The 18,380-nt window shown below is 47.2% G+C and overlaps 3 protein-coding genes across 3 annotated transcripts in view; 1 reads left to right on the forward strand and 2 right to left on the reverse strand.

Moving 5' to 3' along the window:
• LOC117580647 overlaps positions 1-2,024 on the forward strand; it is an 11,114-nt gene extending 9,090 nt beyond the window's left edge. Inside the window, exons 3-4 of the mRNA XM_034267246.1 lie at positions 202-1,094; positions 1,186-2,024. Of these exons, the coding sequence (XP_034123137.1) occupies positions 209-1,094; positions 1,186-1,712 (1,413 nt within the window). The 5' untranslated portion in view covers positions 202-208 and the 3' untranslated portion in view covers positions 1,713-2,024. The remainder of the gene's footprint in view (positions 1-201; positions 1,095-1,185) is intronic.
• A 3,750-nt stretch (positions 2,025-5,774) lies between these two features.
• On the reverse strand, positions 5,775-11,792 carry LOC117580827 (ras-like protein 1). The gene is made up of 7 exons (XM_034267548.1): positions 11,705-11,792; positions 9,466-9,587; positions 9,318-9,392; positions 8,738-8,889; positions 7,052-7,143; positions 6,552-6,744; positions 5,775-6,493 (listed from the first exon to the last, which is right to left on the reverse strand). The coding sequence occupies exons 2-7, from the start codon at positions 9,570-9,572 to the stop codon at positions 5,775-5,777; spliced, it is 1,338 nt and encodes a 445-aa protein (XP_034123439.1). The 5' UTR covers positions 9,573-9,587; positions 11,705-11,792.
• A 448-nt stretch (positions 11,793-12,240) lies between these two features.
• LOC117580876 (dendritic arbor reduction protein 1-like) lies at positions 12,241-15,986 on the reverse strand. Its single transcript, XM_034267625.1, has 5 exons — positions 15,824-15,986; positions 15,089-15,628; positions 14,749-14,980; positions 12,643-12,941; positions 12,241-12,351 (listed from the first exon to the last, which is right to left on the reverse strand). The coding sequence occupies exons 1-5, from the start codon at positions 15,950-15,952 to the stop codon at positions 12,241-12,243; spliced, it is 1,311 nt and encodes a 436-aa protein (XP_034123516.1). The 5' UTR covers positions 15,953-15,986.
• Between the last annotated feature and the right edge of the window lie 2,394 nt (positions 15,987-18,380).

The following is an 18,380-nucleotide window of genomic DNA, read 5'->3' on the forward strand; positions in this document are numbered from 1 at the left end:
GGGGGGGGGGGGGGGGGGGGGGAACTGAAAAAGTGAAAGAAATTATGTCAATATTTATTTAAATACATTTCGTTTGCAAAAATATCTGTCGAGAAAGAGGCAAAGGAGGAATGCGGAGAAATTTTAACACTCGATTTCGAGCGACTTCACTGAGATCTTGACTAGCAATCCGCTGATCATTGACTTTTTTTCCACTTGCAGCTTTACAATGAAAAGCTACAGGAATATTATGCTGCTGCTGCTGGTGGCCAGCGCCGCAATCGTCTCGCTGGACGCCAAGACCGTATTCAGGCGCACCGACAAGATCTCCGAGAACTTCAAGCAGCTGGATCTGCCGCCCGAGGAGATTGACCCAAATGTGGCGCCTCCAGAATCGGATCCACCCAAGGCGGATGATGTAGAAGATGCTGCCGATGAAGTCGCCTCCGCCTCCACTTCGCTAATCGATGAGAGCGCCAATGAGATCTCCAGCGGGGATGTGGAAGCTTTGCCAGCCGAAGCTGCCAATGCGGTCGTGGATGCGGTTGCAGCTCCTGCACCCGCTGCCGCCGCCGCTGCTGCTGCTCCCGCCGCTGCTGCTGTTCCCGCCGTTGTAACCACACTGGCACCCAAAGTGACCACGGTGAAGCCAGTCACGGAGGACAAGAACCCAATCAATCGGTACTGCAAGTGCACAGAGACCCACTGCGACTGCTGCCGCAAGATTGGCCTGCCACTGCTGCCCAGCGGCCAGGGCTGCGCCAAGATCGCCTATCTGGGCAACGACGAGATGAGCGTCTCCCTGAAGTACGGCGACATCACCCTCGCCTCGCGTCGCATCTCCAGCAAGAAGGCGCGCCCCATCTGCGTGGGCCTGCCCGGCGGCTACAATCAGTTCTGCGGCCGCGTCTATGGTCTTGGCCGGGCTAAGGACAACTTCAAGGCCTGCTTGGCTTTTGAGCTGCGTGCGGACGATGAGGTGGAGGCACAGCTGCGCGTTTCCTGCTTTAAGTTCGGCAAGGACGGACTCCGGGTGGCCGAGGCTGAGCCCCTGCCGGCCAAACCCAGTGGCGACGATGACGACGACGATGATGACGACATCTTTGGCTTTGCCGGTAAGCCTTTACCTCCTAGCCCCAGTCCCAGTCCCAGTCCCAACAGCCACAGTATGACTAATGATAATTCTTCTGCTGCTCTCCCTTTCAGCTGGTGGTGACGATGACGAGGACGAGGAGGATGACTACGACGCCGACACCGATACAGAGGCGGATACGGACGATGATGACGATACCGAAGACTACACCGAGGACGATGATGCTGAGGCGCCCGAGGAAGCGGACTACGGCGGCTTCAGTCTGGCCGGTCTCCTGGACGAGCTGGACGACGACGACGATGATAAGCCCGTGAAGAAGCCAGCGGCAGCCATCACCCCGGCTGCTGATGAGACGCGTGAGGCGCAGACAACCACCGATCTGGTACAGAGCAAGGACGAGGCAGGCGCTACCGCTGCGGCCCCATCGCCGGCTGCCGTGGCAGAGGATGCTGTGGAGGAAGTCGTTGCCGCAGTAACTCCCGCGCCAGCCGACACCCCCTCCGACTCCACAACGGCCAAGGCGAAGAAGTCGAAGAAGGCGAAAAAGAACAAGAAGAAGAAGGCTGTGTCCGCCGGCGCCAGCGAGGAGTCCGGCTTTGCCTACGAACTGCTCAACGGCATCCTCGACTTCTTCAACTGAGCACAACTGGGCCCGGCGGGAGGACACTGTAAATACCTTGTACCCTCGGATCCGGTATTGAAAGTGCAACTGGAACTGGAACTGGAATTGGAACTGGAACTGGTACCAGAGCTTGAGCCAGTGTCGAAGTTGCAGTTGCAGTTGCAGTTGAAGACGAAGTCTGAGCCTAAGTCCGAGTCGGAATGGGGCTGGCCGCTGCTAGGATTAAGTAAATTCTATCTGTTAAGGGTCTCGTCCAATGCGCTTGCTGCACAAAATTAATTTATTTATTTCCTATTTATTCGTTTGAGACGCAAGTGGTGCTACTTTTTTTTGTTCTGTCGTAAATTTATAATTAATTTATTTACATTTTTAACGAATAAAAGTCGAAAATTACTCCTTTGATCCTTTGACACTGAAGTTGCTGCTCCTCCTTGCCACCAGCCCAGCATTTGGATGCAGTCCATGGGCTCTACCTATGTGCGCCCATCTGCTTAATCACTTGTGGCCTTTCGATCTCGTTGTGGCTTTTTAGCTGTCACACTGTCGGTCAAATTTCATAAGATTTACACACACAAAACAATAGTGGGCACCTGCAACCAGTGGCAGTGGCAGTTACAGTCGCTGTACCCCTCTGTGGAATATATTCAATTAGTTAATGTTAATGTTAATTAGTTTGGCCGCCTAAGCAGCTTTCCTCATTCTGCAAGCCCACTAGGCAATAAATTTCAACAAAATGCCTTTGTCCTCCTGTTTATAAAACACAATGATTAAATATTTATGGTTATTTGGATTAAAAACTGGTTGGACGAACGCAATTCTTACATTTACTTGAGCAACCCTTTAACAAAAGATAATTCAAATAAAAAGGGGAGCCAAACTAATTCTCTGTGCCACTTTGCACTTTTGCAATAATATCCAATAAATATGTGGCCTGTAGAGATAAGTTTGTGGGCTTGCTAATGATTTGATTACCAAGAAAACAAAAACCTTCTAAACGTGTGAGGATGTGATCTACTCCACCAAGCGGCATAACATTATTGCTCTAAAATGATGAAACCAATTGGAATTTTTGTGCTTCCGCTCGGTTCTCTTAATGTTGGTAGAATTTCCCGGAACTCACGGGAAACTATGTTGTTCCTTTGCTTATTTTTCCTTTTAAATTTGGTTTCAATTTTGATAATCAAATCACTTGCATATTTATAACATAAAGAAAGCTTGAAACTTAATGAAAAATCGGGTTCTTTTCCATTTAAATTGACTTTGAACGGAGTCAAAAAATATCTATATAAAATATATAAAGAAAACACTTTCTCTGGGGTGTGGGTGGGAAGAGTTCCCGAAATTTAATTTAGATCCGTTCGCATATTTCACTCACAAACATCTGATATCGCAATCCTTGCTCTTAAAATTCTATGCAGTTACAGTCCGAAATTTGTGTATAGTTTGGTTCAGCATACATTTGTTACAAATATTGTATAGTTTCTCACAAAAAGCACAAATTGCCGCAAACATTGTAAAGTACATAATGGTATACATTCAGTGGTACATCGAGAATACGAGTATATTGATATATAAGTACACAAATATATGAGGTCTAAACGGGTAGATAAATCTAAGATCTATCTTCTCTCTGCTGTCACTCTCTTACTTTAACTCTCTCTCTCTCTCTGTCTCTCTCTCTTTCTTGTTCCCCAATAGGAGTACAACATGATGAGGGATGCGTGAGGTGTCATTGAGGAAGCGTGTCTAAAATTTGAAAGCCCTTAGATCAGTCATTTCCTAACCATACATACATCTACCATATTGGTTTCCCAGCGGAAAGCGCTGAATTAAGCTCACTCGTTGATCGGCTACTCGTTACTCGTTGATGAAAACCGCTTGGCATAAACGAACTGCTGTCTGTACATTTTGTATCTTCGCACTGCTCAGGGCCATTCATTGTTGGCACCTGCTTTTTTCTGGTCTCCATTCTGCCGTTTTTGTGGCAACTATTAGTTGGGAGCCTACCCCACCGACTGCATCTGCCCCGTCTCTGGAGCCACCTTGCTCATTTGACAGGGAGATAGTCACGTTTCCATCTAGTCTTTGTCTAGCATGTCTAGTCCGGTCTGCTCCGCTGCCATGCCACATTCCAGTTTCACACATGAGCGATGTTTGTTTCTTGTTTTCCCAGCAATCCTTCTGTTGACTCTCCGTTCCGTTCGGACACAATCTCGAAGGCTTAACTTTTCCTTTGGTAAATAATTCACGAGTAAACGAAACGAATTTTTTAACTCAAATAATAGTTATAGATGATATATAATAAGCTCTTAAATGACAACAAAATGATTTTTTCATTTAGAAATCAAATCTAATTCTGCTGAGAACTCTCTCTCTGGACCCATTGCAATATTAATTTGTGCCAAAAGACTCAAGAGAAAGTCTGAGCTCTAACGCCTACAAATAATTCTGTCTAGGTGCAAGTTGTGATTGGTAAATTTCCTTAGGTATTTGACTTGTGTTTGGTATAATCTGTATCTGTCTTGTCTCTGCGATGTGTGTGTGTGTGCGGATGCGGCGATTGAGCTTAAGAAGTAAGATCAAAAGTAATGTATACTTGATCACCTGTAATTGTTTTCTTTTTATCACAACACCGAATACATTTAGAGGATTAGCTTGTAAATTATTGGATATTTGATATGACCAACGAGCTGCCAAGGTGTCTCATCATCTATTCCAAAGCCAAAGCCGACAGAGCTCCTGTCGAAATAGAGATAGATGTAGGCCCTACACATGTACATCAAGTCCACAGGACTGTTCACTCACCTGTTCCGAATTCACATTGCGTTTGACGACTTCTTCTCCTCTGGACTCAATGGATATTCAAACGATCAGCACTCTAAGTGTCCTTCCTGCTCATTGGATTGGTTTTCATTTTGTTTGTATTCTTATTTAAGTGTAAAGAGATTTTGTTTACGAATTTTCGCACTGATATTTATAGACATTGATAAATTCACAAACATTTTTTTGTGTGTTCCTTGTTACTTGTACAATTTGAGTATTTTAAGAAGCAATTTATGTATGTGGATAGCAAATTGTATTCTTAGTTTCTATGCAAAAAAAAATTCAACCGTTTTCATTTGGTTAAGGCCAGTTCTATGTCCATTCTTGAGCTCTGTTTCCGTGTTTGTGTTCATTTGTGGGTTTTCCGGCATCAATATTAAAACCTGCTGCTATGCTTTTTGCCATTGTCTAGTTTAGCTTTCCAATTTTTGGTTTCTGATGTATGCTTAGATGGGGATTATTATAATTGTTTAATTTTAACAAGAACGCGAACCAATTTTCCCAATCAAATCTTTCTGCTTTTCGTTTGCTGTCCGTTCTGCATTTGCTGGTCATAGTTTTCGCTACTTTTTCGGTTCATTTGTTGGTTGTGAGCTCTTTGCTTAAACGTGACTTGTCTTTGCCTTGATCAATCAAATATAATTGTATTTTTAAAAGTTCTTAACTGATTTGCTTCGACATGTTTTGGCGGTTCTTTCTGCTATTTTTGCCTTACTGTTCTGGCAATTATGCTGCCCTATGCTTGGTTTTCTTTTAGTCAATTTTGCTGTCAGCGAGCGTCATGTCTGATCCAACAACAGCCAACATCAAGTGCAGCATTTGTGCTTTTGCTCTTCATGGCTGTTGTTGCTCTTTTCGTTGTTGTCATATCCGGTATAGGCTGGTCGTGCCAGTCATTAGTGCCATTATCGGAGTGTTTCCTCTCACAATTGTCAAGTTTGCACTTCAATTTCGATTACCCTTCATAAACGATTGTCAGGGAATCCGAAAATTCATTCGCTAGCAGAAGGATAATCGCGGTGTTCCTCCAAAATGTTACACCTACTGAGTGTGTGTGTGTGTGTGTGGAAACAACCGAAATGGCAAATATATTTTCAGTTTTGTTTTGGGTTTCTTTTTGGTTTTTTCTTTGCCCTGCACTGTTGCCATTTCCTTTCTTGTTTTGTTTAAAATCAGTCTATTCGTTACCTTAAAGCCCCCGTTCCGTATAAAACCCCCCATCCCCACTACTTTCTAGAAACTTGTCTAACACTCCATTCAAATCGCAAAGAGATCGGTGCAGCTGGAGGAGGTGCGACGCCTCAGCCAGCTGGACGCCTTCAGTCGCAGAAGCGACGAAACAAACACCTTGGTCTGTGCCGTCATCTTCTTGACCCTGCCCTGGCAATTGAAGTGGAACAGGTGCTTCCTGTAGTCCGAGCGCGTCGAGATGCGGTGTGGATGGCCACCCAGCTGCGAATCGTCCATGGCCAGGCGCTGCAGTCCCGTGAAGGTCGTGCCTGAGGTGGCACAGCCTGCGATGGAGCGCCGCTTGCTGAAGGGGCTGATGGATAAAGGTCGCGCCGGCTGGTTGTTGGCCCGAATGTCGGCCGCCAGCAGCTCGAACTGGGTGAGGAAACGGTGTCGCCGCTGGGCCTCGCTTTCGTTGGGAGTGTCCTCCCGATCACTCTCGCCCACATTCAGAATATCCCTTAGACTGATGGGCGGACGATTGGAGTCGTCGTCGGGGTCGGGACCCAGCGCGAAGTCACTGCGGCGCTGGTACAGTTGGCGCTCCAGGTGCATGCGTCTGTGGTTCTGGATGCTGCTCTGCATATTTACGCGCTCCAGCTCGCCCGCCGAGAGCATGCTCAGGCGCTGCGGATTGAGTTTCGCCTGGGCCACAACGCCCACCAGCAGCTCGTTCACATTGTGGCACAGTGCCGCCGATGTCTCGATGAACTTGCAGGGAATTTCCGTGGCCACTTTGTGGCCGACTGAAATTTGGGGCAAGAGTAGAAAAGTGCCAGCAGAAGGGAATGGGCGGAAACTCACTCTCTTGCGGCACACTGCGATGACGTTCCAGGTCCGCCTTATTCCCCACCAAAATGGCTCCGCGGCTGAGCAGCATGTCATTGTCCCGCAAATAATGCAACACGCGCTCCGCATTCCGGAACGAGTAGACATCCAAAACCGAGTAAACGACCACAAACAGATCGATATTGTATGTGGCGCAAAAAGCCTCTGTCTAAACGGGACAGAACACAGACAGACAGAGAGGAGGAGAACAAACGAGCAGATGAGCAGCTGAGCCACACAAATGTTGGTGGAGCATTTTGGAAACAATTGAAAACATTCGAATGCACTTTTGGCCAATACCCAAAATGGGAACGAAGAGTCCATTCAGGCTTGGCACTCATTTCTAACTCATTTCGACTCTTTTGCAGTTTTGACAGAAGAAGAACGAGTGAATGTTAATGACATACAAGACAAATGTTTGGCTGATTTGCTCTTAGTCTTTTAATGTTTAATGTTTGATGCTTATAAATACTTACGGACATCTCGCAAGCGGGATGATCCACAACCTCAATGTCCGATTCAACGTCATCCAGCAAGACAGAAACCGTCTTCTGTCCATATTCCATTTCTGCGGGAAAATCAAGATTCGAGATTCGAGATTCGAGTCAGAAGTGTGCGAAAATTAGGAAAGGTGGAAATCATTTAAGAGCAATTATCTAAGCAAAATGTGTATGGAAACAGCTGAGGAATATATTTAGAAACAATAAAACGCTTCCTGAAACGCACTGAAATTTGATGAATAAATAAAGAAAATTAAATCAAAATGCAACTGCTTTAAGTCTTAGCTTTGAGCTGTTCATTTGTGTCATTGTTTGAGCAGCAGCCAGAAGTCCTCTAACTATTTTCAACTCCTGCCAATACGGCTAATGCGACTACGGCTAAAAGACTGTCCGTAGAAATGTGACACCGTTGCGTCCGAGCATGTCAAAGTTTGCCTTGTTAATTAACATGTGAAATCATATTATTTGTGTCGTCTCTGTGTGGGCAGGAAATGCAACCGAATTCCACACACACACACACACCCTGCAGCAGGCGCGGGGGTGCTCATACTGTTCAAAGGCTTCGCAAAAACATAACAATAAAGGAGAATGGAGGGGGGTAATGGAGAAGGGTGGAGAGCGAGACATGAATGCCGGACATGCAGCTGCACGCGGGACACACATCATCATCATCATCAGCCGGAGAGAGCAGACGGGGAGCAGACAGGAGAGGACGGGACAGAAAAGGATAGCAGGAGTGCCCGGACTGGAGGCGGATTTGTGGCGTGCGTTTGATGTCCACTGCCGTTTCCATAGTCCCCGCAGCAACGCAGCGCAGCAATAAAGTGCAACATGTAGCACAAATTATTTCGGTTGCCTGCGAAGTAGCGTTAAGTTTTTTGGCTAACTTTAGCAGCAGCCAGGACTCCGAATGAACTGCGGAGCTTAAGCGGAGTCAGCATTTAATTAATTTTGAAATGCAAATGCAATTTGAGCCGTGCGACGACAGAAGGCTTTTGTCAGAATGCAGCAAGTCCAATTATTATTATATCCACAGCCTCTGCACAAAGGCAGCCGAATTTCAGACCCAATTTCCGGCTCTAATTAAATGCAAGCCAAGCTATTTAACATCGGCCAGGCAATAGGAGCAGCTGTCGAGCAAGGGCTTTGTGCATTTCACAAGAATGCCATCCAAGCTCTATTATTGGTTTGTCCTTTTATCAGCAGACGACACTGAAGAGATCCAGATGCGGTGGTTGAAAAACGGTGGATTTTTCAAGGTACATGGTGCAGTGGTTTCTGCTCTGACTTCCGAAATTATTCATCGCCTATCATGCCACCCCCGTAAGTCTGCTAAAGTGGTGCCTGCAGGAACAACCTTCCCCAGAAAAACATTTACAACTCACCACTACAGCGGCAATAAGGCAGTAAGTAATCTGTAATCAACAAATTCCAGTGAATACGCTGCCAAGAATCTCAGAAAGAATATTCACATTTTCCATTTAAAACTAGAATTGCTTTTTAAGAAGCTCTAACAACGGAGAACAAGTGCCCACATCCACGCTCCTGGCTGCATAGACGAGGGACTCAACTCGTATTGTATTTAATGGTTTCAATAATTTAATGTGACACAGAGGCATAAGCGACAGACAGACGCTTCTATGTGGCAAGTATTGCACTTACCCAGGCTTAGGTCGTAGGCGCAAATATAGTCCGACGTTGTGAATTGGAACGATAGGGCTGACTTCCCCACCGAAGGACTGCCGAGCATGGCGATCTTGAAGGTGGGCGGCTCTCCGGATGTTGTCCCATCGATGACATTTCCCGATGCGTTTCTTTATGGATTCGGGCAGAAAAAAAAGGATTGGCTTGGTAGAGTCGCAGCAATAAATAATAAGTAAATACCACAAAATAAATATATATATTTAAAATATGGAAAACCCACAACAAACAACAGGTAAAAGAGTTACAACAGGGACTCTTATTTGACAATGTTCTGGGAATAATTGTCACTCGTCCCGGCAAACCTGACCATTGTCATATCCAATATTTCCACCCGCCCCGTGTGTAAAAATTCGTTTTATTATTGAAGGTTTTATTGCCGTTGGCAAAAAATTGATTGCGCTCTCTCATTGTTTGCCATTGAATTGAACCCCTTGCCCACGCACTACTTGCCGCGCACCTACTGCTTTTTAAACTGCTTGCAATGAAGTGGTTACTGCTTGATTTACATGCACTGTGCACTGATTGCCATCGTACTCACCTGTTGTTGTATCGATTGCCGCTGTAAGAGGTAATCCCCGATGTCACTGAGTTGTTAGAGCGTGACCTGCGGCTTCTGCGAATTATTTGGAAAGAGGGCAAGGATAGCTTAGACAACCTCGAAACTCTGGAAAACACTCGACACTTACCGCAGGGAGTCCCCCAAATTGCACACCCCATTCGAGGTGATGCTAAAACTGCGCAGGCGGTAGTACTCCACGCCCTGATCTTCTGCATGTTTCACCGCCTGACGCATCTCCGCATGTGGTGGCTGGGAAAGGCAGAGGACAAGAGAGATGGAAGCGATGGGAGTGATGGCAGTGATGGAAGATATGGTGGAGGGGACGAGAGAGACGGCAGAAGAAGTGACTAACACATTCAAATACTTAAAGCAACAAATCACACACTCTCATCACAGAAAAGTCATCATTTGTTCGAACGTTCTACAAACGATGCCCATCTGTGGCTAAAAGTGTTGCCATTAAACGACCTCACGCTGGCTGTTGACTCTGGCGGAATCTGTTTCTATATATTTTGGGAAGAATTTTCTAATTAGAGTATTATAGAAAGAGACTTAACCAGACCTCTCCCTAAATAGCACACAAAAAAACATTTTGCTGGGCCTGTGAATGTTCTTGGTCAGTTTTTGCACTGCTTTAGACACTGCTCGTGTCTACATCAGCCTCCAGGGGATTCCTGCCAGCGTTCACATGGCAACCAGGCAGAAGCTGAAGCTGAAGCTGAAGCTGTGGCTGGAGTCTAGGGGCTCGCTGCTCGATGCATGAGCCATTTAAGGAAACCCATTAGCAGCCATCTCATCAGTAAATGTGCTTAATAGTAAGAGAAAAGCAGCCAAAAACAGGCGAAAAAGACTTGGCAGCAAGGGATTACACACATGTATTCAAGGATATTTATAAATATGTGTAAAAACATACATATGTGTGGAGGCAGGAGCATGTTTGGCCGCAACTTTTCACCATTCAGCATGAATGGACATGAGATACATTGCTCTTTGTTGGCTGTTCCCTTATCCAGCGTCTGCTGGGTCATTGCCTGCTCAAGTCTCTGCTGATTTGAGGAACGGCGCAGGAATAGTTGCCAGCTTATCGGGAATATTGTTTGGGCTACAGAGCGGCGGAAGTCAGGAGCCAAAAATCTCCTGCTATTTAGCTGTTCTAATGGCATTAACTTGCCTCTCGGTTACCTGTCCTTAACTCCTGCCTTCACTTTCGTAGGCGCTACAGCTAATGTAATTAGTTTTGTGAAATTACTCGAGTGCAAATTGTGCAACGTGCAGTCCTGCCACATGGGAAAACGCAGCCGGCGGAATGTAGAGCAACTGGAGCAGCCGGGAGCATTGACCCATGCCCTGCCACTTTCCCGCTCGCACTCTTCCACTGTGTGTGTCTCTTTGGAGGCAAAGTTTTTCATCATTTCTATGTGGAAAACTTTTTGGATTCGACAGCAAGAGTCTCGAAATTGATTTCATTGCGGCGCATCATGTGATGTACATACATATGTATGTCTGTACGTATGTAGCTGAAGTGCATGTCGTCTGGTTGCGGCGTGCAGCTTTCAACTTGCAAGTTGGTTGGTTGCAACGTGCAACTGGCAATTAAAGCGGAGTCAGGCGAAACCTTCAAACGGAATCAATGGCAGGCACGTCCCAGAGCCCCGGGACGCCGTTGCGAATGGGAAGCGTTTAATGGAGAAGAATTGTCAAGTGTGCGGCGGAAAAGGGAAACTGTCGAAGGCAGTCGCAGATCCTTTTCACACTTTTACGCCTCCTTTGCATGGGAAAACAAGCAAAGCTCTGCCCCCCCCACAGGCGACCCGAAAGAACTTTGCCCGGCGTGTAAACCTGGAATTCTCGCCGAAACTGGCGTGGGACACGTTCCGCGCCGAAAAGACTCTCCACATATACAAATGTATGTGTGTTCATTTGTACGAATGTGTTTTATGGTGTGCATGGGCATGGCGTGAACATGGCACGGAACGTGAACACGGATTAAAGACCTCCTCGAAGTGTTTGCCAATAAGTTGCCCCGAAGTGCTTCTTCGGTGGCGGGACACAAAAACTTATGCGCTGCTAGCGGGCCATGCTTTATTAGGCGTAAATGTTGTCAAGATTCAGGCATGTGTGCACTTAAGATTAGCAAGCAGTAGAGACTGCTTCATTTAACTGCTTTAGCTGACCCATGCAAAACTGTTCTCATACGCGTATGACACTTACTTAGGGAATTGAACTGCTTCATTAAAGAAGCTTCTTTTTAACCAACTTTTAAACTCAATGCACTGCTTGCTGGTCAACTGTCAGCGCTCGAATCGAATAATTTTGTGTGATTTGTTTTGTATTGGTTGTTCGCAGATAATTGGTGCAATCCTTACCTACATACTCACCCTGCGGCACTCGGCCGGCATGCTGGATGTTCTCCTCCGCTGCCTTGGCGCCAAGCGGCTGCTGAGTGTGGACATCGCCGAGGTGCCAGCGGTGCTGTGCCGTTGTCCTCGCGTCGGCGATGCCTCGCCAACGGGTGGCTCCCGCTCCAAGTGCACCTGACGTACGCGTTTCGGTGTGTTGCATACAGGTGCTGCCGAACAATTATCCTCCCCTCCGTTGGACATTTCATTTACCACGAACCTGAGACTGGTGGATCTCGGGTCGCTGTATGCGGGCTCTGGGTGTGCACCAACGGTCCCATATTGCGGCGAAACAGCTCCGCGCATTGCTTGTTGTATGGTCAAAACTCTGGATGCTTCCAAGTGCTCTCTGCAATGCAAAAAAAGTCGATCAGCGTGGCCAGGTAATACTCTCTGATCGTTTCAATGGTAAACTGCAGTTAATCAGTGGCATGGGCCAAATCCCTGGCACCAGCCGTAGCATTCTGTTGTCTCCCCCCCAAATCAGAGCATTTAAAGCAAGGTTACCTTGGCTCGACGCTGTGCAAGCGCAGTGGATGAACCTCCTGTTGGCCATAGAGCCGCGTCGGGTGATGGATGCTTGACTCAGCGCCGGAGGCTCGACGAACGTCTTGCTGTGGGCACAAGAGTATGACAGAGACAAAGTTTTGACTGCAGTGCGTATGGGTGGTATATGGGTGGAAAAATGAGTACAATCATTGACAGTCGGAGAGAGTCGGTCGCAAAATTGTGTTTATTGTGAGTGAGTGAATCATGAGAATCGTGTTGCGAGTGTGTTATCGAATACCTTCGACCTTTGCCTTCTAACTCCGGACCACACTGTACTCACAGTCTAGCTCTTTCGTCCAATTTGCTGTCCATTTGGTTGGCCTGCCCTCGAATCGACTGGCAGTTACCCCACTTACCCGACTGCCGCCTGGATGTTGGGCAGCAAATATGTACTCTTCGTACTGCGGTGGCCGATCAGCGAAATTCCTCACGTGCTCGTCCCACTCCTGGACGGGCCCCACAGGTGCCAGGTTCATCGGTGGCGCATATCGGATTTGGTTCTCGTTGTGCTCCAAATTCTCCTCCTGCTGGACCCACGCCTGTCCGACGGGCGGATTCCGATAGACGCTGTCGTGTCTGCTGTGGACCGGAGGTGTGGGCAACAGCCTATGGGGCGCCCCCACGGCACGCTCCATCTCAAACATTGCGGAATTCTCTGGGGGCATATAGAGCATAGTGCATGAAATATTCACGTTCAGGGCGCTGAAGCGTTAATAACTATGAACATACGGTCGCTGTTGTTCGAATTTTTAGGGGGCGACGGTGGTGTTGGCACGTCATAGCTGTCTGTCGCACTTGCGCACTCACTTGCGTTCGCGCACTCGACATCTGCGCAGACACACATAGATATCCATGAGAAGGCTGGCGGACAGAGACAAACCGCAACTAAGATTGGGCATACTGCCTAGCGTAGTCTTTACCAGAGGGACCCGTACAGAGACGTAAGCGTCTTAGTTCAGGTTGGCGTACATTGGCAGGTGACAGGTGCAGGTGCATCCCACCTGGGCCATCCAGCAAACTCAGTGTCTCTCTGTGTGCGTCTCTCGCCAAATATGTTTCTCCCCCAATGCAGAGTCAAATTAGGAAATAACCAAATTAAGAAGCTAACACCCTTGCAGATCGATTGGTGCGATTGGACATCGCATGAACTGTACTCTAAGCAATCGGAGCTGTGTCTTCGCAATGTGCCAAACAATTGTTAAAAATAGATTCAAATATTGAAACTCCGCAAGGGTATCCTTTAGAGCTTTTCACCTGCGTGCCAGTGGGCGTGTGTGTTCTTGCTTCTACATTTAAATCTTACAACAGAGAGGCCCAAGTTATTCTCCCTTTGATATGTGCATGCAAAGTAAACAAATTTTGGCATGGGACTGCAGATGATATTATGAAATGCACCTCAACTTAGATGATCCAAATCCTACGTCAGAGTTTTCAGTTTCGTTTCCATTGAGCAGAATATAAAACTTTGTTCCAAGAAACTAATAATGAAACTGAATGACTTTAATCTGATCTGATCTCTCGTGATTAATGGTATGTTTCATCCAGTCTCTGGACAGCTGGATATTCGCATTAATCAAACCATTTCAGCCATGGGAGTCCTTCACTTTCAACAGTTCGAAAAATGAAGTTAAGTGGAAAACCTAGAGAGAATCCGCTTTGTTAATGCACCGACAGCTTTTCAAAATGTCTCTTGTGATGTTTGCCATTTTGTTTTGTTTGGTTTGTTTTCGGTTCTTGGCTCAATCATGCATCTGACAGCATTCAAATATACGTTGGCACTTGTTGCTCAACTCTGTAGCTTAGTTGTAATTGGAACATGATACCATCGGTCGTGTCAGTGGAGGCGTCTGATGTGTGCACTGTACACACATCTACACATAGACACAATACGGAGTAGCCCAGGGGAGACAGTGTGAATGAACAAGGATACGACGGAGTCTTAATTACGCGCAGTCTGCCAGCTGACCACCACCAATGGCAGTGATTGGGACTCACACCCACACACACGCACACACCCCGTGGCGGTGCGACGAGGAGGTGTGCGGTCACTTACTGGTGACTAGAGCCCTACTCAGGAGCCCCCAAGTGGAACCGCTCAGCTGCCTGGACGGCTGGCTGGCTGGCTGGCTGGCTGGCTGATGTGCATCTCTGTGGGTGTGCGGCTTATGCGAGTATTGTTCAGGCACACAATAGAGGAGCGTGTCAGAATGCTGTTTGTGCAGGGGAACAAGGGTCTGGGAGGATACCATACAGTGTGTATGATTATTTGTCGCTTACTTGGCTAACTTAATGGGGGTATGAAATGGTATGTGTGTGCAGTTTATTTTCTACTTTCATTGACTGTGAACACTTTGCTACACTTGCAACACTGGAAAAGCCCTGGTTCGTTGTGCAACACTAAATGAAAGCAAACCCCAAGCTGACAAGGCTTCATCCCTTATGCATTTTGATCAAAGACTTACCGCAATCAAAGGACCGCTCAAAGCAGCTTCTTTTATCCTGCTCTTCGTGCAGCTCCATTCGCTCCAAGGCTTCGACGGCTTCGGCCACATCGCTGGTTCCATTCACTGGCAGCTGGCGACGGCTAGCTGCCGGCCGTGGCGGCACGAGCACCGGGAGTTCGGGGCAATATCCGCTTGCGGGTCCTCCGAGTGCCGGTGGGTAGCCACCAGTGGAGGCACCGCCGACTTCTAACTGTGAATTACGATGTGAATCGATTGAAGATCGGAACGACAGTGCTGGGCAGTTGTGGTTGGCAGGAGAAGGGCCCCATACAGGTGATAAATAAACCATGAAATTTACCTGAAGCGGAGCACCCGGCTGTGCTTGAATTATCCACTGGTCACCGCCGCCGCCGCCGCCGCCGCCGCCGCCGCCGCCAGTAGCAGACGACAGTTGCCTGAGCGAACCACTTGAGCTGGAACTTACGTTTGGGTTCAGCACCATGGGTCCGTGGCCGAGTTGACTCTGGCCTGGATTATTATGGTGCTGAGCGTTCCTCTCGTGGGCCGAGCGGAACATGTGGACGCGTCCGGCGGACATGTAGGGGTAGTTAACCGAAGGTTCTGTAATATCGCTCGATTCGCAATAGAATTCTACACCGCTGCTGATGCTGGCGCGGCGACCGCGCTCCAAATTCTGCAATTGCTGCAGATGCTGCCGATGCTGATACTGTTCATCCTGCTGCTGCTGCTGCTGCTGCTGCTGCTGATGCAGGTGGTGGCGGTAGCTGCGCTCGTAGATTTCATCGCGGCCAGTGACGCTGCTACTCCGTTGGCTGCCACCGCAGCGTCCACGCTGCGGGTGCATCTTTCTGGGCTTGGGACGCGGTATGGGTATTATCTGAAAGAAAGACGAAAGTTGGAGGGGCAGACCGGAGGCCGGGTCGCCATGTGAGTAACTGATTCGCTTTAATCGTGCACTGAGTCTTCGAGGGCAGGGAAGGAGTTAGCCAGCAGGGGCAGGGGCCGGGGCCGGGGCCGTCGAAGGACCGGTCAGTGGTCAGTGGTCAGTGGCGTCTGTGTGAACTTGAGCTACCTTATCCTCTAGCATGTGGGCAAAGAGCCCCACATGATCCTCATCTTCGTTCATCAAGTCGAAGACGTTCTTGAATGTATCCGGAAACGAGGCCGGAAACTGGACACGCGCTTCCAGCTGGGCATCCATGGCGATCAGCCCTTTTTTTTACGCCTTCGTTTTCGTTTTCGTGCACGTGTTCGATTTCTTGTTCGCTTTCTTTCTGTTTGTTTCTTATTCACTGCTCTTCTCTTTCTGCCTTCTTCTCGACTTCTTTTTGCTCCTATATTTGTTATTTTTGTTTGCGGGAAATATGTTTTAGAAGAGGCACGTGACCCCACGGCGACTGTCTGCCACAGACACAGACACAGACCCAAGCCAAGTACGAGTGACATGCAAGAAGAGAACACGCATCAAAGTCATTAGAGGGTGGATAGCGAAGGGAATTCGGGGGCATTCGGACTACGTTAGAAAGAAAGTTAGTAAGGTGTAGCTGTGTATGTGTATGTGTGTGTGAAAAGAAAAGAACGGATATATTGTAAATGTTAGCTTTTATTACGAGTATCTACAATCTACTCGGACTGGCAAAAGCAGCTCGAACCTACGACTTGCAGCTCGAACCTCAAGCAGTGTAAGCAGCGCTCAAACTCCTACGACTTGCAGCTCGAACCTCAAGCAACCTCAGCTCGAACCTCAAGCAGTGTAAGCAGTGTCCGACAGCTTGTACTTGGCAGCTCAAGATACAGAAACTCTCAGCTCTAGATGGTATGCAAATATGTATGCATTTATGTTAATATATGTATGTATGTACAATATATATGTACAATCTAATATAGTAAGCGTTAAAAAGCTGTCAGAGTATCAAATTAAATAATTATTATGTTTAACGGAATGTACATATGTCCATGGGCATACAATATGTATTACAATAACACTGAAACCAGTCCAATTGATTGCAAAAATGCAATGATGGGTCTTTGAAACACTTTGAAACCTAAAGTCAGGGGCTGGAGGTGCTGGGTATGTGGACGTTCGTCCTGTTGAAGTGCCGCACTAGGGCAAACATCATACAATACTGGCACATATGTACCTCTATACCTCTATATATATTCGCTATGCAAATGGGCGAAAATTCCAACAGAATTAAAACGCCCCACACAACCCTTAGTGGCATGCCCGCCATGCCAGATTAGAAAATTAATTTGGCACCCTTTAACGAAGCGAGTCGCTGGCTATTCCAGCAATAATATCCATTGAAATCAAAGACGAAAGGGAAATTGTTGTCAGTATTGAGGGACATGCAGAGGAGAAACTGTTAGGATGTAAATGGATACAATTCATCCAAATTATTAATTCAAATTAAATTGATTTGAATTGAAGTGCAGCCAATAAAGTTATCAGTAATTCGACAACTTATCTATCTAAGTGATAAAGATATAAAAGAGAGTAGATAGACAGATATAAGGAGAGAGCGAAAGAGTAAGAAAAAGCGGGATCTAATGCACAATTTGTTTCCGAGAGAAAAGTGAAGTGCGGCAATTGTAAAATGAGGTGCAAAGGATGTGAGATGAGTAACATGTTTATATGATAATTAAATGAGGTAGCGAAAGGAATGCCAAAGCAAAAACTTGAACAATAAAAACAGGAATAAGGCGGATGTTTTAGCTAGTTAGAAATGCAGCGGGGGGGATTACTTAGTAATTAGACTGTGTAAAAAATGCAGCATGTGGAGCGAGGAAAAATATAGCAAGAGATTTCTGGGGAAACGGGTTAATGAATTCACAGCGGATGGAAGGATAGAAAAAAGTAAATGAGTTAGTGGGAAAACTGTGCAAAATGTCGCAAGAGTAATGACACCAAATCAGCTTTGGCTTTCGGCTTACATCCGCTTACCCCACATCACCCATGGAGGAGGGATTTGCGATTGCCCTCTAACTTCCGACTTTTACATACGTATATCTCTGCATATGTTTTGGATGTGTGGTTAGCCGAGTGGGCGGGGCCGAGTGTAGTCTAGACAGGCGACAGTTCCACTGAATTCCGGAAGCCCCCGTGTCGCCCCACAAAGGTCAGGCTGTGGCTGTTGACCCGACTTGCTGGGGCAACCGCGCGTCCAATATGGCCAAAAGGCTTGTTAGGGTTCTTGCCTACTGGCTTGGGTGAGCTGTGAGTATCAGCCGATCATCTTTGCGATGTGGCACAACACTTTAATTTCCATAGTGATAGCCCTCAGTGCTAATTTGCCAATTTGCCAACGGGTCGGAACAGTTTCTATGGCCACAGGCACCGGGCCCCAACATCCGCGCCCCCCTCTAACAATTAGTGGGACCCTAGCGGAAGTCTCTCTCCCTCTCTCTCTCTCTCTTTCCCTTTCTATGTGTGTGTGTGTGTGTGTGTGTGTGTGATTGTGTGTATTCTTTCATCGTTCGTCAGCCCCTAGTTTCAACCATGTCAAGTGGAGACCTGCTGCCCCAGACTCTCCGCTAGCTTCAAGCTTATTAAAAAGTTGCGGACACACTGAAGAGGAGCTTGGTTGGGGGCAGCGAGGGAGTGTGTAGAGATGGCTAGCAGCTGACAG

The sequence above is a fragment of the Drosophila guanche genome, unplaced genomic scaffold (genome assembly GCF_900245975.1).
Source record: "Drosophila guanche unplaced genomic scaffold, DGUA_6, whole genome shotgun sequence".
Classification (NCBI taxonomy): Eukaryota; Metazoa; Arthropoda; class Insecta; order Diptera; family Drosophilidae; genus Drosophila; species Drosophila guanche.